General features: G+C 35.9%; 1 protein-coding gene across 1 annotated transcript in view; it reads right to left on the bottom strand.

Annotated features, from left to right (window-relative positions):
- COL19A1 (collagen type XIX alpha 1 chain) overlaps positions 1–24,048 on the bottom strand; it is a 308,626-nt gene that overhangs the window by 156,060 nt on the left and 128,518 nt on the right. The window contains exons 12-14 of the mRNA XM_045542219.1: positions 21,888–21,941; positions 9,912–9,965; positions 8,308–8,343 (exon numbers count right to left, since the gene is read on the bottom strand). Of these exons, the coding sequence (XP_045398175.1) occupies positions 8,308–8,343; positions 9,912–9,965; positions 21,888–21,941 (144 nt within the window). The remainder of the gene's footprint in view (positions 1–8,307; positions 8,344–9,911; positions 9,966–21,887; positions 21,942–24,048) is intronic.

Below are 24,048 nucleotides of genomic sequence, written 5' to 3'. Positions count from 1 at the left end.
GTTCTTTAGAAATTTTAATAAGAGAGCATTATTTTGTAGTTTGGTCTGTGGCTAAAATGTATTTAAAGCAGATAACTTTAAATTATAACATATGAATTCTAGTAAAAAATTATTTTCTCTGTAAAAACTAGATGTTTGTGTATAATATTAATATAAACATAACTATAGTTGTACAAATACTTGTAGACTTTTTATATTCTATTCACAAATGATCAGTTTAAAAATGATCGAACTGGTTGCTTTTTCTTAAACCAAATAGGTTCCATGAAGGCAACGACAACGAGTGTTGTTTATTTCTGTGTCCCCAGTACAGAACACAGTATCCGGCACACGGTAAGCATTCAACCAAGAGGGTGAAAGGGAGGGAGGAAAGGAGGAAAGAGACCATATCACTTACCAAACAATTGTTTTTGTATATCGTGCAGACTAACTTCGAAAAATAATGATTTCAACATTTTCCCTATGTGAATACCATATGATCTACTGTGCATTAGAACCACCTGCTAATTTGAGTGTCATTTGATTTATAAATGACCAGCTGAGATTTTTGTTCAGTTGCTTATTGTATTTAAGGTCGTTTTCTTAGAGTGAAAGCTATGCTCTCTCCCTGTGCCTAATTTTCACTTAAGCAGGATTTATCTGGGCCCCAAGGAAGTGGCATTTAAGTATCATTTAGTAGGCATGTCTGAAGCACTTCTGCTGTTGACTGACTTAACCTTTGGCTTCTGTGTAAACATTTGATGCCATCTGGATGGGTATTTAAAACTCTCCAAAGAGACAGGGCCAGACCAACATAGTCATTTTCCTGGTAACTAAAATTAGTGGATATATTACATGAAATAGCACTGTTCTACCTTCCTTCACCTGTCATGACATGCAAAGTCCAGAAGAGGAAAGAAAGAAGGAGGCAGAGTTATTAGCCAACTGTCTTACTTTAGCCATAGTCCCTGCCTTGCTTCTGAAGTCTCAGTTAATGCATTTTAGTAAAACTTTACTGTGAAAACAGAAGTATATTATTTATTTGAGGGAACTCTGGTAATTAGGAAGTATGTATTAGGAAGGATATAGAAACATACACAATTTTAAGAAGTTATATATAAATACACATTACCTTTATATAAAATTAAGATTTTTAAGAAATGACAAATAACCAAAGAATTTGAGCTTATTATATCTGTGTATTTAGATGTAATGATTTACACCTAATATTTAAACATGAAGAAAAAAGTGAATATAAGATGTCATAATTCAAATAACATGAATAAACCATAAAATATTTATCTTTAATGGAGGATTTTTATATCAAAATCTTCATGATTTCAGAAATAATTTATCAGAATTTACCTTTAATATAAATTTTCATTAGGATCTTAGATAAATTATATTTGAACAAAGAAATTGGGATCTCATTATGATATTAATAAATTTTTCTTATTCAGCATTGGTTTTTAGTTCACATTAATCTGCTTTGTAAATTATAAATATCAACAGAAGAGATACTTTAAATTTACCAGTAACTCACTGGTTAAATGTCATCTTGACACTAAGTACTTAGTTTTCCCACAATAAGAATATAATATCTTAAGGAAAAAATGCCAATTGTGTATATAGTTTTATTGATATACTTATTTTAAATAATTTAGGAAAGAAACTTTTATTTTTTAATGGGCTATTCAGAAGTGGCTTTTCTAACCAATCATTATTGTGGCTCAATACATGACAATGATATTAGCAATATAACAATTCCAGGTATAGTGGAAACTGAAGAACTTTTGGAAAAATGTGATTTGGTGACATTTTTAAAACTTGAAACTTTAAAAAGTTAGTATATATATGTGCAAAATATATTTTCAGGGAATTATTTTTTATTGTTAATAAAGCTAGCTGCTTAGACAATTTCAGCTAGAATCATGGTACTATTTGACTTTATTTGGCTTCATTTGTGCTACTGAAAGCAAAAGTCTCAAATTTATAGCAATCTATTTCACATTTTTATAAATTAGAATGCTAAATTTTACCATCTAGGAGTTGAGCAAAGTGCTGAGAAATGGATAAACGAATAAGGCAAGATGTTGTAAAAATCTACAACTATAGGTCAAAGACTTTTATTTTAATTAACACTTTGTATCATAATCATTAGGCAAATCACAAGAATCAAGACTTAATGGCCACTCACTCTCGACTGCAAGCCTGAAAATGTAAGCAGAGCCAATGTGCTGAATCGGAATGGATTTATTCTATTTGGCCAGCTCTCTGCTTTTTAAAAAATTAATTGGACAGGTTTTTGGAAAACTTACTTAGGAAGAAACAGAGAACTTCAATAAACAAATGACTTTTAAACAGCAAATGTGAAATCAGTGGCATAAAAACCTTGTGCTAAAAAAAGACATCAGTCTAAATGGCTTCACCCAAATCATCGGTAAGAGCTAATCCTTATTTTATACAAACTATTTAAGAGTAGAAAAAGAGAGCAAGTTAATAAACTGACTTAATGAGGCTAACACAATAAAGATTAAAAAACTAAAGAAGACAATATTCATTAAACAGCAATTATTTCTTGAAAAACTATTATATCATCCAAAGGCTGTATAATGGTAAATGAGACCAAGTGGTAGTAATAGAGATGTGAGAATGGGCAGATTACAGACATTTATTGAAGGTCAGGCCAACAGAATAAGTAAAGAAATTTGTAAGGCTAACTCACTTATGTTTATAGATGCAAAATATCTAAATAAATTATAAGTAATTCAGCATTATATTAAAAACATCACATTATAGGCTTCCAGGATGGTCTAGTAGCTTCCATTAAATCAGCATATACACAATAACAACTATAAACTTGGGACTAAATATTAAAACAACTATCTGGAGATGCTAGAAACTCAATAAAAGCAGGGAGATACTGGAGGGAGTCAACATTTGGAAAAATTAAATAGCATGCAATCAGTTTCCTGTTTTTGAGATGTGTAGTCGGAGGACAGGCTCAAGCCTGGGTCATGGAATGGCTAAACAGACAGCCTGTAGATTTGCTGGACTGAAAAATCTGCAGACAAAGTTCAGGGCAAATGTAATTCCTGGAAAGGAAAGGGGTGGTGGTGGTTTGCAAAATCCTGAAACAAGAAAGAAAGCCCCAAATTCTGTATATAAACTCTGCCCAAATCTCTGGCTGACCCTCTAACTATACAATGTATGGTGCAAACACCAAGTAGCTCAGCTTAGGTTAAAAGAATAAAACTGGGATTTCAGCTGTTGCCAACGATGGGAAATACAGTTTGCCATGTGAGTCCAGCCAATTTAACTGCTGGACAATTTAATTAATAACATATTAATGTTCTTTGGAAAAAAACAAAACAGAATTCAGAGTTTCTATAACTTATCATTTACAGTATCCAAAATACAATAAAAAATTACTTGAGGCTGGGCGTGGTGGCTCACACCTGTAATCCTAGTACTCTGGGAGGCCGAGGTGGGTGGATTGCTCGAGGTCAGGAGTTCGAGACCAGCCTGAGCGAGACCCCATCTCTACTAAAAATAGAAAGAAATTATCTGGACAACTAAAAATATATATATAGAAAAAATTAGCCAGGCATGGTGGCACATGCCTGTAGTCCCAGCTACTCGGGAGGCTGAGGCAGTAGGATTGCTTAAGCCCAGGAGTTTGAGGTTGCTGTGAGCTAGACTGATGCCACGGCACTCTAGCCCAGGCAACAGAGTGAGACTCTGTCTCAAAAAAAAAAAAAAAAAAAAAAAAACTTGACATACAAGTAAGCAGGAAAACACAGCCCATTCTAAAGAGAAAAGGGAATCAACAGAGACCAACTTGACATTACTCAGATGATAGGATTATCGGAGATTTTAAAGCATCTATTAAAACTATTTTCAAGGACAAGAAGGAGAACATGCTCTTAGTAAATCCAAAGATAGGAAATATCAGCAGAGAAATAGATACTAACAAAAGTTAACCCACTAACTTAAAAATACAGTATCTGCAATGAAAAATTTACATGATGGGCTGAACAGTTCAATGGAAATGACCAGAGCATGAGTAAGCTTGACAGTAGTTCACTAGAAATGATCCATTACCAAAAAGAGAGAATTAGATGGAAAAAAGTGAAATGAGTTTTTAGACAGGTGGAACATTATCAAAAATCTAACATATTTGTAATTGGTATTCCAGAAGGAGAAGAGAGAGATAATGGGGCAGAAATCATATTTGATGAAATAAGAAGCAAAAATTCCCTAAATTAGTTGAAAGATACAAATTTATAGATGGAAGAATCTAAACAGGACAAATTTAAAGAAAAACACACCTAGATGCATCATTATCAAACTGCTAAAAACCGATGATAAAAAGAAAAATATTGAAAGCAGCCTAAGAACAATGACATGTTGCATACGGGCAGGGAACAGTTATTAAAATGACTGTTAAACTTCTCATCAGAAATAATGGAGACCAGAACACATGGTAAAACCTTTACAATGCTGAAAGACAAAAAGAAACTGTCAAGCCAGAATTCCACATCCTTCATGAATGAGGTATAAATATTCATCATGACCAGTAGAGTTCATCCTAGAACAGCAAGGATGGTTCACACTCAGAAAATATATAAGGTAGTCAACCTCATTAAGGTATTGAAGAAGAAATATACAATTATTTCAACAGAAATAGAAAAAGACCCTGTAAAATCCAACACCTGGTCCAGATAAAATTCTTGGCAAATTAGAAACAGAAGGAATTTTTTTTTAACTGGATAAGAAAACAAACAAGCAAAATACAGCAAATCCATGGTTCCTGTAAAACTTTAGAGCACTCACATGGAAAAAAGACCAAAACCACTATTTTCTTTACTCAAGATTCTTTAATCCCCATGCTCCCCCCTAAGCCTGCCACAAAACGAACAAACAAACACACAAAAGGAAGGGTCCTATTTAATGTGGAACTTCAGAGCCTTCATATTAGAGTCAGGGAAAAGACTAAGATAGTAATTATAATCTGTATAATTCCTATGTAATAAGACCAAGAAAAGAAATAGGAAATAAACATATTGGAAAGGAAGAGATAAACTGTCATAATTTGAGAATAATACAGTTATCTACATAGTAAGTATAAAAGAATACAGAAATCATTAGAACTAATTTGATAGGTTAGCAGGGTTGTGAGTAAATGTCAATATACAAAAATAAATATGAAGAGAAACCAATTTATTTTTCTGCCTTACAGAAAGCTAACTGTCCCAATATAATTTATTGAGTGGCCTGTCCTTTCCTCCACTGGTTTATAAAGTTTTGTTTATCACATTCCAAGACTCCATATGTGCTTGTACCTGTTTTGGGGCTTTCTGTGTATTAAAAGCCAAAATGTCTAAGAATGCTAACTATTGTTGAGCTATGGCTACTACGGAAATTCTCATGAATTGAGAATTAGTATGGCCACTTTGGAGAGCCATCAGGCAGTATCTTCCGAAATTTTTTTTTCTGATTGAATTCAACAAATATTTATTGAATATTGTTCCAGGTACTTGAGACACATCAGAGAACAAAATAAAGAGCCCTGCCTTCATGGAGCTTACAGTCTAGCCTTTATTGTCACTTTATCTGCATGCTGTCTGTGATCCTAGGCAAGTCATCACACTCAGCCGCCCAGTGCAGGAATGAGCAGGCCTGACTCAAACGTCAATGACATGCCTGGTCGTGTACTGCCAGACTGGACATCCACCCTCAACCTGCCACCCAGACAATAGATAGTGCTAGAAGCTGATTTTTTTTTTATTTCAGGTTATTATGGGGGTACAAAAGTTCAGGTTATATATATTGCCCATGCCCCCCCATCCCCCCGAGTCTGAGCTTCAAGCGTGTCCACTCCCTAGACAGTGTGGATCGCACTCATCAAGTAGGTATACACTCATCCCCTCCCCCCAGCCCCCACCTTTAAAAAAATTTTTCAATAGATTTAGGGGGTATACGTGTTTGTTTGTTACGTGGATGATTGTATAATGCTGAAGTCAGGGCTTTTAGTGCACTTGTCACCAGAAGAGTGTACAGTGTACTCGATTGGAAGCTGATTTTTAATGATAAAGTACAATGGGGACAGGGCAGGGGGAACTGAGCTGAGACTGGTGTACTGTGGCAGTGGTGGGCTGGCTACACAGATTGCTAGCTAGGTCCTTGACCTTCTCAGCAGCTGCCAGTGCTGTCTCCTTTGCCTTGTCCTTGGCTTCACTGGCTGTCTCAACAAGTGTTTTAGAAGGGGCCTCGCCTTGCAGCATGGCCAAGATGTCGTCAAAACCCTTCATAGTCTTGGTCTGTAAACTCTTAAGTTTATTGACTGCTGTAAATTACTGCTCCATTTAATCAAAACATAGTGCAGTCAGTCATTTTGGCTTTCTTGAAGACTGTATCAATTACTTCAATTAGTAATGTATCAACCTACATTGTAAGATCGATTAAATATTTAGTGTATGTAAGTTGATATTCATTTCAGTTTGTCCCTATTTCAGGTGTAACAGTTGATAACCTACATTAATAAAGGAAGTAATGGCAAGCATATAAAAGAGTAATAACCAAATAATACTAATATTTTACTTTATGAAATAAACACTTCATTTCATAGTGTTTTTGCCTTGTCATATCTTTAGATAAGTACAAAAATTAGCTTGTACTCCCTAAGTGCATGCCAGCTGAATGGCGCAAAGAGACATCTTCAAGGGGTTCTTGACAGAAAGAAATCAGCTACTATTAAAAATTCACAAAATACTTACAGTGCAATACAATTTTTTGACTGAGGAGCCAAAACTGTATTTCAGGTGAAATAATATATGAAGATTGCATATTGGTCTTCCAACACAAGTTGAAAATGATTAGGAAATCAGATAACTAAGGGGAGTAGATGAGCATTTAACTTAGTTAAAGAAAAACAGAATGTATCTTAAGTAAAGTGAGTAGCTTGACTAAATCATTGCCGAAGAATTTTTTTTTTAAATTCCACAAAGTACAAAAAATTGAGTGATATGCAGGTAAAATTCCTCTCAAATAAATAGTTTTTATTTCCATCTTGAAAATAAGAGATTAAAGCAGAGAATTCCACTATAAATTGAATTTAGTTATTCCCAAGTAAGTTACTTGTTTGGTTTCTTTGATTTCTTTTCTACCTATCAAGAAATATTTGTTCTTTATGTGAGAGTTGTGAAGATTATTAATTTTTTTTAATTTTATTTCTTTGGTATAAGATTATTTATGTAAGACACTATTAATGTATTGTTTATGGTGGGATTTTCTAGTACAAAGATAAATATAAATTTATCAAATCAAATCAAATCAAAATCACACAGCCTTTGAGATTCCTGTGTCCCCTTGATGTGACAAGTTCCATCCAGGAAACTAGAAGACTTCTTTAAGCCTGACCTTCTATAATCAGGATAGGCCTTTGAAATCTAATGATTTAAATGCTTAATTTATGTCAGTAGGCAATATCAACAAAAAATTCAAGAGACCTCAGGGTACAAATGATCTTTTAATAAAAACTGTCCTGTTTTCTATTAAGTTTAGAGTCTTTTTTAGACCAAATCTTTAAGTTAAATAAGAATCTTTAATGGCCCATGAAGAAAATATGTAATAGTAAATTATATCTAAATATAAAAGCATTATATACTTATAATTGGATGCTTAATAAATGAAGAACCATTTAATTGAGAACACTCTCATTATGTGCATATTATAAACATTTATCATAAATCTGTTACTGAAGTGTCACCATTTTATCATTGACAAACCTTAGAAGCAAATTACACAGGAAAACAACGGTGTTGGCCAGGTATGGGGGAATGTAACAATCAGTTTAAATAGGTGGCTGTTCTTACCCATTGTGTGATTATATTTTGTTTTCTTCTTTTACAGTTTTTTGAGTCAGTAGAACTGTCTCTGCTTCCATTTACTGTAAATGTGATGTTAAGAGTGTATAATCATTCCAAACCACAGTAGAGTAAAAAAAAATTGGGGGCCAAAAATGTGTAATCAAACATTTAAGGGACTAAATTATGAACCATATGGAGGATAGAGAGAATTGCTCAGGGTAGGTGCTGATTCCAGACTTTTAGAGTAACTACCTGTATGACTTCTAATCAAGGTACTTCATTGCTGTGGGCAGATGCCCCATCTTTAAAATGTGAAGGTTTGGCTAGATATGCTATAAGATCACTTTCGATTCTTAAAATGCCCTATGATTTAAATTCTGGTTTAGTCATGATGTAGTATGAATAATAAATAGATTGACAAACTTCAATGTTGAATTTTGATTTCAAGAACACTTACTGTTAAAGCTGGTGGTCCTGGAGGTCCCATATCTCCCTAAAACAGATTAAAGAAAAGTGGCAATTACCAATAGTCCTTTTTTGTACATTATTTATAAATTTATGAATGGATAGAAGCAATGTCTATAGGTAACTCTTGAAGGACAGAAAAATAGAATTTCATCTTGATAAAAGTTTCTATGCAAAGAAAATCTCTCATGATAATAAAAATCACCTTGTACACCTCATGCTTTTTGCAGCAGCAGGACTTGTTTTGAAAGCTAAAATAATCTAATTTTCTGTTCTTTATGTCTACTAACACAAAATTAGAAAGAATATCTTTTCAAATATGGGTACTTGCCAATGGAACAGCTGGGAAGTGTCACAGCGAGAGATAATTTTTCTGACAAAGTTAGTATGAGGATCAGCAGAAATAATAAGTGGATCTCCCCATTTCATGCCTCCCAGCTGCAAGAAGCGGTCCCGAAGCCTCTTCTCAAGCTCTGCTGAATTTGCATTGCATTTGCCATCAACTCTAAGAGGCTTTGCCTGTATTTATGTATTTTTAAATACTAAAACTGCTTTGCTGATTTATGTGCATACAAATTTCCAGGTGTATACATTGATAAACTAATCAAAATCTTTAAAAAAATAGTTCATCTGAAAGTTCACTATTTTCCAATTTCTATGTCACCTACATGCTTTATTGTCTTAGGAACTGTATTTACTTCATAAGAACCATGGCATCCTTGCCATGATTTTTGTTTAGCTAGATATTATGGAGACCACATACTGTGTGGCATGAGGCACTGGGATGCTGTAGTCTCATGTTGAGAGTGTGTTCAGGACTTTAACTTTTCTTACCAAATACAGCCATCTCAAAAGTCAAAACTTAGCTTTGTTTAATCATTATTTTTTGTAACAATTGAATTAAAATAATCAAGACATTGACGTAGCTTAAATCAGTCAGTCACTGAGGACTGATTTACAAGATTACCTTTAACATAGAGATAAATATTGAAGATAGATAAGAATTTCTAAATGTACTGAGAATGGAGAACAAAATACAGTGCAAAACACATATACATACAATTTTCATCAAATTGAGATCACCCAATGCCCATATTCAAACTAAATCTTGCTTTTAGTATTATTACTCAATTCTCTTTTCAAGGTCATTGTCAATATGTCATCATGAAATAGCATATGAGAAAAAGTGGCAGGAAATGAACATTTAGACTTAGACTGAGATACAAAGTTAGCCTTTTTCTCCCAAAAGACACTTGCTTTACCATTACTATAGCACCTCAGTGTTATTGGCAAAGTTCCCCAATTCAGGACACATTTGCTAATTCAGTGATTGAATACCTAAGGCTGTTGAGCAAGGGTGAGAAAAGGAAAATCTTATAAATACAAGTTAATGTCAACTAGAAATTGTGCATTTAGTATCTTCAAACTAATTAAATGAACCAAAAGGCTTTTCTTGTTCAGATGCTGTTAACATAACAGCCTTTGGTTAATTTTAAAATGCTTTTGGGAGATAAATGCTGCCAACAAGAAGTCACTACATAGGTTCTCAGGGTTTTCTTAAGAAAAGATTGGCACATTGCTGAGTAAACACAATACCTTTTCTCCTTTTGGGCCAGGTGGGCCAGGAGGACCCAAGTCACCTTTCAAACCCTGTGTAAGAAATATAATCAATACACAGTTCACAGAAAGCTTCAATTTCTAACAAGTCATTAGCAACAAAATAAATCATAACTTACTGAACTCCCAAATCCCATTCTTCCCTTTGTAGTTATAGAGAGAAATCAAGACAACTGGCACTAACATGATAATCAACATCTGCGCTGTGGTGGGCACAGATACATTAAATCAGCGCGAATCCTAAATACTGCATATTTGTGCAACTTTGCTTCCTGCTAAAATTACATTAATTCACCATCTGGGAGAATATCATTTAGATCTATATGAGCATTTAAGTATCCACTTTGGATTAAATTTGTGGATGTTGTAAATACCTCTGATTTAGCATTGATTTGGCCTTTATAAAGCTTGCCAAAAAAATTCAGGAGTTAAATCAAAACCATTTTTATGTCTCTATCAAGAAATCTAATTGTGGGGGAAAAGGAAAGAAAGATACATTCTTTTGCTCTTACAAAACTGAAGCTAAAATGTAATCTCTTTCCTGTTTTAAAGTATGGTTTAATTCTCTAATTCCTGTCTTTCTTTACCTGGATGTGTAAAGATGTCAAATGAGACGACAGAAGACACAGACAGAATATCAGATAAATGTTTTCATGACTCCTCCAGGCTTGTGGGTGTTTTAATGGGTATTTGGTTTTTGACTAAGAAATGACAGCTTTCAGGAATACCACAATAGATTGCACCGGAGGAGATTGGTTCTACAGCTGAATGTGTTCACAGTGTAAATAGAAAGAAAGTTAGATAGACAGATCCTGACTGTGTGGTAAATACCAAAAAAAAATGTCTTCCTTTGTCCTTAACTTAACACATTGGATGAGGGAGGAACAATAATGGAAAAGATAAATATTCTGAAGACAAACAGTGCACAGTAGATCTAGGCATCTTATTGTTCCTAGCTGAGGGATCCAGCTATTACTGCCTGACATTTTGCAGTAAATAAATAATGCCAAATGCCATCACCTGTAGCTACTCAATATAGAAGCCAATGATGAATTGAAAGAAACAAAAGAAAATTGGATACTTAAAATAATCCTATTGCAGAAAGTATGAGAAAAAAGTAGTCTTATACTTTAAAAAAAAAATTTCATTGATGAAAACAATTTCTAATCGGCCAAAAAACTTTGTAGTTGCATAAATGTCTTCGGGGATAAAACTCATAGCTATGTTTTTTGTTTCCCTTGGAATATTTATAAAAAAAGGATTAGTGAAAAATAATATTTGAGATGCGGTACAGTATTCTCTTATTATTTGAAATATTTATTCCTTCCCACCTCAAGCAACACATACTCTGTTTATACATGATTCCAGAGTAGAACTTGGCAATAGCATATTCTCAACACTTGGGGGAAGAAAATTTCCATTTCTGTTAATAGATTTATTATCAATTTACTAATTCATTCACCCATTTATTCAATAAACATTTATTATACACCTTGTGTACAATCACTCTTCTAGCCTTTGGACCTGCACTGTCCAACACAATAGCCATGAGCCACATGCAGTTTCTGAATCCCTGAAATGTGATTAGTCTGAATTGAGATGTGCTATGAATGTAAAATACTGTTGGGATTTTGATATTTAGTATAAGTAAGAAAAGAATGTAAAGTGTATTATTGACAATTTTTATATTGATTAAATGTTGAAATGATAATATTTGGATATTTGATTAAATAAAATATATTATTAAAAGTAGTTGCACCTGTTTCTGCTTTCACTTTTCTTAACGTGGTTATGAGAAAATGTCATACATTTACATTTGTCTTGAATTTGTAGCTCTCATTAGATTTCTATTGGATAGTACTGCTTCAAAGACACAAAAGAGAGTAAGAAGTTGACAAAGACTCCCTCCATGATCAAACCTAAGTCAGGCTCCTCGGAGCACTCTTCTCAACTAGGTCTGGACCTTGGCCCCCGTCCTGTCTTTGGCCTGATCAGCCCAGTTATAGCAAGAATCTTGCTAAGTCAGTTTATAAGAGTCCCCTCCTGTTGATGTTTATTCTGCATCCCCTATCTTTGATGTCTAAGTCCCTGGCCTATCTTTAGCAAGAATCCTCTTAGATCAGTTTAGCAAGATCCCCCTGCCCTTGATGTCCCCTCTTAGTAATTTTCTATCCACTGACCCTCTCCCCACTCTGCTCATTGGCTTAAATCCCCACTTGTCCTTGTTGTATATAGGGTTAAGCCAGATCTCTCTCCCTTAATGCAATTCTCCTATTGCAACAGTCACAAGCAAAATGTCTTGCTCACTAATGTTTAAAAACAAGTGTCAGAATAATTTTTCTTTAACATCAAGTTTCCCGTCCTCATGAACACATTATAAGAGGAGTTCCACTGACAATAAACAGGTCAACAGGCTGAATGTGATAAAAATGAAGGCAGAGAGAGCTTCTCCTTCAGGCGGGATGGTCAGAAACGGTCTCTGGGTGGTGGTGTCACTTGTCATTTCAGAAAGATCCAACCATGCATAGCTGGGAGACAGTGTTGGGGTAGAGAAAACATCAAGCACAAAAGTCACCAAGGTGAAAAAAGTGTCTTGAGCATGCAGATAAGGAGTAGGGGTTAAGTCAAGGTCAGCCAGCAGTCATGGCTCATAGAGAATTGCAGGCCATGGTGAGGAAGATAGGTTTTATCGTAAGTGCAGTGGGAAGCCACTTAAGTGTTTTAGGCAGGAAAAGGACATGATGTGACTATGTTTACAAGGAAAAAAAAAGAAAACAATCCACTTTGGCTACAATATGGAACACAGATTGTAGGCAGCAAGAGTGGAAGCAGAAAAGGGGCATGACATCTTTTCCAGGCAAGAGAGCAGGGTGGCTGGGACGGGGTGGTGACAGTGGAGATGAAGAGTAGTGGTCAGAGCTGGCACAGCATGCTGTGGGGCGAGACTGGAGGATATGCCAGAGTGGTGGCAGGGAAAGGGAGGTACCAAGGCTGATTCACACTTGGCTGAAGTAACTGGCTAAGAGGTTATGCTCCTAGCTCCTATGAGCTGAGAAGTTTATTAAAAGGAGTTTTTCTCTTTTCTTGCTTGTGCAAAACTATGCAGAGAAAAGACAAACGTGAAGAAAGAAATGGATGATAAAGACCTGGAGTATCTATTTATTTAATAAATATTATTGCACATCTACAAATGTGTAAGACTAACCAATATACTCCTTATAAATACGCAAATGTGAAACACAATTCTTTAAAATGGAAGGGCACGTTAAGCAGAATGTTCAGGACAACGGTTATCTCTGGAGTGGGGGATGGGGTAGGGTGACCCACACAGGCAGATCCTAAGGAGAGGACAGTGTCCTAGTTCTCACATAGAGTTCTGAGTGTGTTGGTGTTCTAGTTATAACTATGATTTATAGCCATCATATATGCTATAGATATTATGTTGTGGGCATAAAATAATACATAAAAAGATTGTAAAGATTTCTGCCTAACAAATTAACCCCAATTGCAATTTCTAGGGAGGGGACTTATCGGCAGTTGAGTCAGCTAACTATCCCTGGATCAATCAACTATGGGCAGGAAGGAGGGGAGGGGATAATTCAAACAGTTACAAGTTGATGTGACTGAGTGCTATCATTGAAGTATATATCAAGTATGAGGGAACATTTCCCATGGCTGCCTAATTTTAGGAGGTGGCCAAGACTTCACTGATGTGGATTACAGGAGAGTCATGAATGGAATGGCCTTTTATGCATAATCTTGGGTAAGTTATTTAAACTTTCTTATAAAATAGGTACAAGGAACAGTTTTCTTAAAGGGTTGTTCCGAGATTCATATGTTGTAAAAACAGTTAGCACACGATAGGCACTTAATAAATGTTGCTTTTACTTTTCAAGTTCAAGCTTAAGGGGTGAGTAATAGTTCTTTCTGCTCAGTTTTATACCCGTTTGATGGATATGTAACAACCGTGCTGTAGCTCACACAGGATAAAATGCAATTGAGAAGTACTGCATTCGTCAAGCTTCTACTTTTATGGCCATCAAAGTGGGCCCATGTAACTCATGTCCCCCTGTGACAATGTTCAACGTTGTTAAGGCCATGGCATCATAATAGGCTCTGAGAAGCATATCAGTAATGCTTTTTGCAAGTTCAATTTTTCTCCTCATGTCACACTGTTGCTGCTATCAATGGTTATTGAGTGCTGGGGAGAAAGGACACAGCACTCTGTAGAGCATAAAGAACCAAATGGAACAGACTCTGAATTCAATATTGAATAAGATGCGTATCTGTTATTAAAGTTCTTAATAAAAGTCATGTATATAAAGATTCTCAGAAGCACTGTAGTTGAGTCTACATGGAAGGTGGGGACAAAAACTCTTATTTAAAGGCAACATAGGAGCTGAAGAGCAGTGTCACAGCTAGAACTGTAGAAGCAGATAGACTACAGAATTAATTTTTATTGGAAGACCTACTACTCATAGGATGTTGAATCTTTAAAAAGCATACAATGATACAAAATAATGTTATTTGTTAATATTTTTAACCCATTGACTCTTTGCTCCAGCTCCCACTGGCTGCATCTTATTTCCTAGCAATGTCAACAGCTGTTACCAGCTGATAGCTCTGGTTTTGTGACTTCAATATTTTTGGATTCAGTAGTACAGATTGCATTGACATAAGGAGATTATTTTAGAAACATCAGACGCTATAATTCCCATAAAGGATGTTTGAAAGACCATAATAAAGGTGCAGAGGAGGAAACTAAACTCAATGATTGGAAATCTACTTTTCTAAGATTACATAACCCCATGCAAAAAATTACATGAAAAGACCTATCTATTACAGACAAATATGTTTCATTTAATCCAATTTCTAATAATAGTGAATGTTTATATAGTTCTTACCATATGCTATTCTAACTGCTTTATGTATGATAATCTCTTTAATTTTCACAAAAAAACCATGAGGTAATTTTGGGGCACAGAGAGTGATAACCCCAAAGCGTGATGTTTGGCATGCTGAGCACCTTTAAATGAAAGGCCTTAGAAGCTGCCAGAACCAAGAACTTTCTAACCTTCCCTTGTTCCCTCTCTCCAGAATGTGGATGGGCTTTCTCTGGAAGTTTCCTTATCAGACTGAGGAAATCTTCCAAAAAAAAAAAACACACAAAAGTACAATTGTCTTAAAACCCCCCTCCCTAAGAATCTCTTTAAATACCTAGGAAAGATTAAACACTGGAGAAGGCAAAAGACCAAAAATCAGCACCATGTCCAGACTTTTAGTCTGTTCTGAGAGGACCCCCAAGATTACCTGGGAGACTTTATCTGCATAACAAGACAATCTTTTTTCCTCTGTGAAGTTCCACCTCTTACCTTCCTGTAACTTGTCCATAAGCTATTATTCAGTTCTTGGTACCATTCAATTCCTCCGAAAATCATTCACGACCCCTCAAAATTGCCTACATTCATCCACTCCCTCTTCCCTATAAAGACGGCATTATTTAAGCTTCAGCACTTCTGGCCCTTCTTTGAGTCTCATATTTTGTATGGCTCCTGTCTTATGCATGTCAATAAATTTGTCTGCCTGTTCATCTGTCTATTGTCAGTTCATTTTAGCAGACTGAAATCTTCAGAGGAGGAAGTAAAATTCTCTTTTCCCCTACCGTAAGTACTATTAATATTATAGTGCAAATAAAGAAACTGAGACACAGAAAGGATAAGTAATGTACCAATTAGTATGCCAGCTAGTGAGTGGCAGAGCTGGGATTTAAATCTAGGTAGTCTGACCTCAAAGATCACAATTACAACTTTATATTACCCCTTTCAAGTCCATTCTAAGACACCATTGTTAAATGCATCTTAAATTAGGCCACAGTCAAAATTATTTAATATACACTAGAGTGTGTGTAAAGATGAGGTCTTGTATTTTGAAAGTTAAATTCTAGAAATTCAAATTTTTGACAATTTTGATACATGTTTGGTATGCATTATTTGAACTATAATGGAAATATGAGCATACATGTGTTTAGCAATACCACAGAGATCAACCAAAAGTTCAGGCACACACATGCACACACGCAAGATGTAGTGTCAAGATGCACTTAAAAAAATCAGAACATTTTTTTTTTGTTGTCCCAATGAGTAGGGGCTGCTATTGGCACTTAGTTTTAGTTGGTGAGCTTCAAGGATGTTAAACATTCTGCTTTTGCAGTCTCACAAGACAAAGAACTGTCTTTCCAAAATGCCAGTAGTGCCCCGTTGAGAAAAACTGAACTTCTGCATACTTCCTTTTAAATTAAGTTTACATTTTGCAAAGTGAGGTGGCCCATTTTTGTGGTAAAGCTGGCACAGGAGAAATTATTATAAGATACACTGACATTAAGATATATGCAATATGCAACAGTAAAAACTATGAAAGAAAGAAGATTGAATTCATTCAGCAGGAATATTAAATCATTCCAATTTACTCTGATTTAGTAAGTAGCTGGTGTGAGCTGGCCCACTGGATTTGTTTACTATATATTCTAATGTAATATTTCTGAAGTTATAATCTCCATAATGGCTTGACTTTAATTCAAATTGAAATAGCCATTATAATACCCTTCATTTCCTAAGAATGCATACCTGTGCTTATTGAAAGTCAAGAGTGAACTGTCATAAATGCTGAATTACTTTAGTTTGCATAATCAGGTTTTTTTTAGCATTGAAAATAGGCAATGATGTGTAGCACAATTTACTGGGAAAATTAGACATTTCAGTCCAAAATTTAGGGCTAAAGGCTGATTTTAATATTTTATAAAAGAAAGTTGCGTAATTTCCCAAGTCTTTATTTCTTGTCTCTGAGAAATGGAAATCAAAACTATAATGAGATGCCATCTCACTCCCGTTAAAATGTCTTTTATCAAAAAGATAGGCAATAATGAATGCTGGCAAGGTTGTGGAGAAAGGGGAACTGTCCTATACTGTTACACAGAGATGCTATCACCACCTGGTCTAGCTAGTCCATAAAGCTGGGTGAGGATGGAATTTCAAATTTCTTGTGAAAGCAGTTTATGAATTATAACACAATACAACCACCACCACCACCACCAACAACAACAGTGTAATAATCAAGCTTGATGTGATCCCATTTATCCAATTTTATTTTGGTTGCCTGTGCTTTGGGGGTATTACTCAAGAAGTCCTTGCCCAGACCAATGTCCCGAAGTGTTTCTCCAGTATTTTCTTTTAGTAGTTTCATAGTTTCAGGTCTTAGATTTAAGTCTTTAATCCATTTTGATTTGATTTTTGGATATGGTGACAGGGGTCTAGTTTCATCCTTTTGCATATGGATATCCAGTTTTCTCAGCACCAATTATTGAAGAGACTATCCTTTCCCTACTGTATGTTCTTGGCACATTTTTCCAAGGATAGGTTCACTATACATGTGCGGATTTATTTGAGAGTTCTCTATTCTGTTCCATTGGTCTGTGTGTCTATTTTTATGCCAGTAAAATGCTGTTTTGGTTGCTATAGCTCTGTAGTATATTTTGAAGTCAGGTAATGTGATTCCTCCAGTTTTATTCTTTTTGCTCCACATGGTTTTGGCTATTGTGGGTCTTTCATGGTTCCGTATAATTTTAGGGTTATCTTTTCTATTTCTGTGAAGAATGTCATTGGTATTTTGATGGGGATTGCATTGAATCTGTAGATTGCTTTGGGTAATACTGACATTTTAACAATATTGATTCTTCCAATCCATGAGCATGGAATATCTTTCCATTTTTTTGTATCTTCTTCAATTTCTTTTATCAATGTTTTATAGTTTTCATTATACAGATATTTCACTTCTTTGGTTAATTTTATTGCTATGTATTTTATTGTATTTTATTTGTAGCTACTATAAATGGGATTATTTTCTTGATTTCTTTTTCAGTTTGTTTACTGTTAGCATATAGAAATGCTATTGATTTTTGTCTACTGTTTACATATCCTGCAAATTTACTGAATTTATCAGTTCTAATAGTTTCTGAGTGGAGTCTTTAGGTTTCTCTAGGTATAAGATCCGATTATCTGCAAACAGGATAACTTGATTTCTTCCTTTTCAGTTTGGATGCCCTTTATTTCTTTCTCTTGTCTGATTGCTCTAGCTAGAACTGCCAGTATTATGCTGAATAAGAGTGGTGAAAGTGGGCATCCTTGTCTTCTTCCAGATCTTATAGGAAAGGCTTTCAGTTTTCCCCATTTGGTATTGCACTAGCTGTGGGTCTGTCACATATGGCTTTTATCTTATTGAAATAAGTTCTTTCTATACCTAGATTTTTGATCATGATGAATTATCTTTTTAATATGTTGTTGAATTCAGTGTGCTAGTATTTTGTTTAGAATTTTTACATCTATGTTCATCAGAGATATTGGCCTATAGATTTCTTTTTTTGTTGTGTCTTTGTCTGGTTTTGGTATCAGGGTGATACAGGCCTTGTAGAATGAGTTTGGAAATATCTCTTCCACTTTGATTTTTTGGAATATTTAAATAGGGTTGTTACTAGTTCTTCTTTGAATGCTTGGTAGAATTCAGTAGTGAAGTCATCAGGTCCCGGGCTTTTCTTTGATGGGAGACTTTTTATTACTGCTTCTACTATTTTCCAATAGTCTGCCTTCAAGCTCACTAATTCTTTCTTTTGCTTGGTCAATTCTGCTGTTGAGAGATTCTGAAGCATTTCTCAGTTTGTCAATTGAATTCGTTAGCTCGAAAATTTCTGCTTGATCTTTTATTATTTCAATTTTTTTGTTAGATTTATCTGACAGGCTTCTGAATTCCTTCTCTGTGTTCTCTTGAAGTTCATTGAGCTTCTTCAGGACAGCTATTTTGAATTCTTTGTTTGAAAGGTCACATATCTCCATCACTTCAGGATTGGTCATTGGTATCTTATTTAGTTTGTTTGGTGAGGTCACGTCTTCCTGGATGTTCTTAATGCTTGTGGAGGTTCATTGATGTCTGGGCATTGAAGAATTAGATATTTATTTTAATCCTCACAGTCTGGGCTTGTATTTTGAGAATGCTTTCCAATTTTCAAAGGCAATTGAGTGTCGTGATCTAAATCTTTGGTCGTTCCAGCCATATTAGCAATGGAGCTACCCCAAGCCCAGTAATGCTGTGACTCTTATACACACCTGGTGGTGTGTATAAGGTGGACTTGGGTAATATATTGGAGAATTCCCTGGATTACCAGGCAAATTCTCTCACTCTCTTCCTTCACTCTCTTTGCTGGGCTGCTGGAGTTGAGGGGGGAGTGATGTGGGTGGGCACTCCCTCATGGCCACCAGCACCAGGTCACACCTAAACCTAGCCCAGTCTCACCCAAAGCCAGTGGTGACTGTTGCCTGGTTACCTCTGTTTATTCAAAGCCCAAGGGCTCTTTAGTTCATTAAGTGGTGAATCCTACCAGGACTGGGTTTTTCCCTTCAGGGCAGAATGTTTCCTTCCGGCCCAGGGTGAGTCTGTAAATGCCATCCAGCAACTAAAACCTGGACTTAGGGCCTTCAGGAATCTGCTTGGTACTTTATTTTACTGTGGCTAAGCTGGTACCCAAGTTGCAAACCAAAGTCCTCTGAGCTCCACCCTTTCCGTTCCCTAAGTGGAAGAAGACTCTCCCTGAGCCATGCTGCCTGTTGTTGAAGGTGGGGTGACATAGGTAGTGACTTGACCACTGCCCCTTGTGTCTCATTAGGTCATGTGCACCCTAGGTCCACTGGCTCCGAGCCAGCACAGACACAGAAATTGCCCAAGGACTGCAGCGTTTGTGGCCCAATTTCCTTATGAATTTAGTCCAGGCCCCAGGGTGCTTTTTGTCAGCCAGTCGTGGGGTTAATGGAACTCCGGTTTCAGGGTGGAGGATTTCCCTCTGGCTGGGCTATTCAAAATGCTCCCTGTGTGCGCACTGGCAGAATTATGCCCTATTCTGTGTTCCCCTGTTGGTTCTGCATTTCAATGCAAAGTCCTACACTTACTTCACTCTCCCTCCCCAGGGTGCACATATTCTCTCTCCACTGGTGGTGCTGGTGCTTTCCTGCTGGGGGTTGGGGAAGGGGTGGCATAGGTAATGCAAGATTGTCTTTTCTGCTTTCTTCATTGCCTCTTTCCTTGACATAGTGTTAAAACTAGGTAGTATGATTGCTCACCTGATTTTTGGTTCTTCTGAAAGTGCTTGCTTGCGTGGATAGTTGCTGAATTTGGTATTCGTGCACAGGGACGACTGCTAGAGGTTTCTATTTGGCCATCTCCCTCCTCCCCCATAAATGCAAATTCTATCTACTTTAGAACACACTACAAAATGAATCTTCACTTAAACTCAGTGTGGGCCATATATCTCCTATGTTTAGAAGAGGAAATAACAAACATCCTCATTTGCAGTACTTTCCATACTCTGGCTACAGCTATATTCTTGTTTTGTTTTTCTCACAATGTCTTACATGTAGCAGGAATTCAATAAACTTGAATGAATGCCTCAAATATCATCATAGTTTTCAAGTCTATAATCTTAATAATCTCTTTGTATAAAATCATAGGACATCATAGTGATGGGGACTTGAGAATCTATTCTAAGTCCATCACTTTACAGACTCTGAGAAGTGATTTGCTCTTCTGTGATGGAACTGGGATACAAACAGGACCCTGGCTTTCCACTCAAAACTCTTACCATTTCAGGTACCTTTACTGACAGGGTTAGGGGGCTGAATCAGATACTCTATTTGAATATATAGGCCAATGGTTGTAACATGTACTACTAGTTCTGATGTTCTACAGATGAAAAGGAAGATGGAGACTCCTTTAACCACTGGTGCTAGTGCCTATTCTCTGGTGTAGAAAAAAGACTTCAAAGGAGAGAAGAACAAGATTGAGAGTCATATTAAGGACATGAATGAGGCTTCTTAGGAAGTAAATAAAAAGATAAAGCTATTGAGGGGTATGCGTGGGCAGAGTTTCATGCCAGTGTGAACTACAAGTGTTATCTACCGGGACATTTCTCTTTTGGAGGACACCCCCCACTCAGGTATCTCTCTTACTTTCTCCATAGGCCCCAAGGATTGGTCTTCAGCCCCTCTTCCATTGTAATGACCTGCTGTGTACAAGATGGGTTTCCTAACACTTCCAAGGCATTAATGAATTAAATATAGCCTCATATAGGGTTTCCTCATTCTAATATCCACAAAATACATAGTGTGACCCTTCAGGCCCTTTCTAAAACGTATTTATGTAAGTGAGAAAGAGAAACTGAGGGAAAAACTGACTCTCATTTTGGATACTTCCCCTACCAGTAAAGTTAGCACATCTATAGGAAATGGTGAGTTTGATGACTTGAAATAAGATTACATTTCAGAGCAAAACCCAGATTTGGGCTATCTTTCAAATTTCATCCTAAGAACTGATGTGAAATTCTGGGAGGATAATTGTCCTGAAGGGAAAGGAAGGAGATAACTGGGACTTGAGGATGTCCCATGGTGTCCCTGATGTTGAGGATCTGGTGCAGTGGGGGGAGCAACACAGATTCACAATTCCCCTCTCTTCTTTTCTTTCTTCTCATCACTGCAGTCCTACCAAACAGACCCCTCACTAGATGCACATTTGGAATGAGATGAAAAGTGAATCCAGGGTAAGAGCAGAGGCCACAACGGAATATATGTAAGAAGAAAAAAGACAAGAGAAAGAAGACTAGAAAAAATGCAAGCCAGAAACACCAAGGAAAAAACGGCTGTTAAGGATAAGCACAGGTACAAAATACATAAAGCCAAAGAACGACCTGTAATAAAACTGAAAACACAGGGCCTCTACTGAGTCATGTAAAAAAGCTAACTTACTTCTTAATTTTGCTTGACTGTGGCTGGTTCTGCCAAGGACAGTCAAATCTTAATAGTGTTAGATGGTATATTTCAGTGGCACAATGAAACAGTATATAAGAAAAAAGATTAGGCTTACATTTTGTCCATTAGGACCAGCCAGACCTGGATCTCCTTTTTCTCCTTGTTCGCCCTAGAAAGAAATAATTTATACGATGAAAGACGTTATATCTGAAAAAACCTTCACTACGAAAAAATAGAAGAGTTACATTGCCTAGGTATCTATAACGACGTGATGATTTGGTTAATTCCTTGAAAGAAACATTTAATAAAAAATAATTGAGTCCTGAAACTAAAGAGAAGTTTAAAGGTTCAAAGAAAGCCGTATAAAAATGATTAAATGGTAGAAATATAACAAGAATTACTTATTTTCTTCTGTAAGCAACAAAAAACTTGCTGGAGGGCAATTTGGCAATACATATCAAGGATCTTAAATCTGTTCATTTAATTTGGGTCAGTGGTTTTTGCTTCTAAGAAAGTAACCTAGTGAAATAATCAGAGATGAAATGTTTTAGGCACTAATATGCAGAGTGCAATATTTATAGGAGTAAAAAAAGAGAAACATCCTAAATATCCAATAATAGGAAATTAGTTAAGAGCATATAGATAATGAATGGACTGTGATGCAGCCATTAAAATCATGTTTATGAATTTTATTTTATACAAGGAAAAATTCTTATAATATAAAAAGTAAGATACCATTAGTGAATTGACAAATTCAGTGGAATAATATTAACCAACATCTATTTTTATTACTTTAAAATTACAAATGTTCAAAATGTCCCCCAGTACCCTTGTGAATGACACATACCCATATGACACCTATTTTTGTTTGAATACCATCTGAAAGCTGTATAATTTTATTGGCACTCTCTGCGTATATACAGTATAACTCAATTTTTAAAAATGCTTGCCTACGTACCCATTCATCTACCTGCCTATCTGCATACCTGTCTACCTATGAGTCTTAAAAGCACTTTACTCTTAAATGTTTTTAATCTTTTTCTATCGAGAACATGTATTATCTGTACAATCATTAAAGTGCTTAAAAATAAAAAAAATTATGTATAGAAAGAACTCAACAAAGTCTATCACTGTGTGTGTGTGTGTATGTGTGTGTGTGCAGTTGGTAGTAATAATCTTTGCTTTGTGCCACTTGGGTGATTTTTATTCTCTTCTTTATATTTTTTCTGTTTTTGTTCTATTTTTTTTTCACAATGAACATTATTTATTTATTTTTTTTTTTGAGATGGAGTCTCGCTGTGTTGCCCGGGCTAGAGTGAGTGCCATGACGTCAGCCTAGCTCACAGCAACCTCAAACTCCTGGGCTTAAGCGATCCTCCTGCCTCAGCCTCCCGAGTAGCTGGGACCACAGGCATGCGCCACCATGCCCGGCTAATTTTTTCTCTATATATATTTTAGTTGGCCAGATAATTTCTTTCTATTTTTAGTAGAGACGGGGTCTCGCTCTTGCTCAGGCTGGTCTTGAACTCCTGACCTCGAGCAATCCACCCACCTCGGCCTCCCAGAGTGCTAGGATTACAGGCGTGAGCCACCGCGCCCGGCCTAAACATTATTTTTTGAGATGACGCATATGTTCATTGTGCTGATTGTGGTGATAGCTTCACAAGTCTATATGTATGTCAAATCTTATGAAATTGTTCACTTTAGGTAGGAGCCATGGATTTTTATCAATTATACATCCATAAAACCATTAAAACCCCAAATTTAACACATATATTTCCCCAATAATGTAGAGTCTCCTGGTGTGGCCTCAAATGCAAAATGTTCTTACTGCGTTTAAACTATTTTTTTTAAATATAGATAACCACCTTTTGCACCAATGTACTATCCTGCTTATTTTCAACAAAGCATCATTCCAACTTATTTTGCACAGAAAAAGAACTATGCTAGAAAGGAATTCTGTAAAATTAGCTGAATATTATTATTTTTATTTGCAAAACAATTAAAGTCAAGCAAGTACTTGATATGAAAAGGTAGTACATTAATACTCTACAAACAGAAATACATGTGCACACTTCCAATCATTTAAGGATATGTATTTCTACTATATGGAAAATACAGAAAATGAAGCAAAAATAACTGATCACTGGGATATAAGAAATACACGTATAATGTATAAGACAAAACTGCATACAAACACCGTCAGTAAATAGGTACAAGTTATTAATAGAATGAAGCCGAGTGTTTTAACTGAAAATAGAAAGGTGAGGATTTTC

This window comes from Lemur catta, chromosome 2, assembly GCF_020740605.2.
Source record: "Lemur catta isolate mLemCat1 chromosome 2, mLemCat1.pri, whole genome shotgun sequence".
Taxonomy (NCBI): Eukaryota; Metazoa; Chordata; class Mammalia; order Primates; family Lemuridae; genus Lemur; species Lemur catta.
This window is presented reverse-complemented; position numbering and strand designations above follow the sequence as displayed.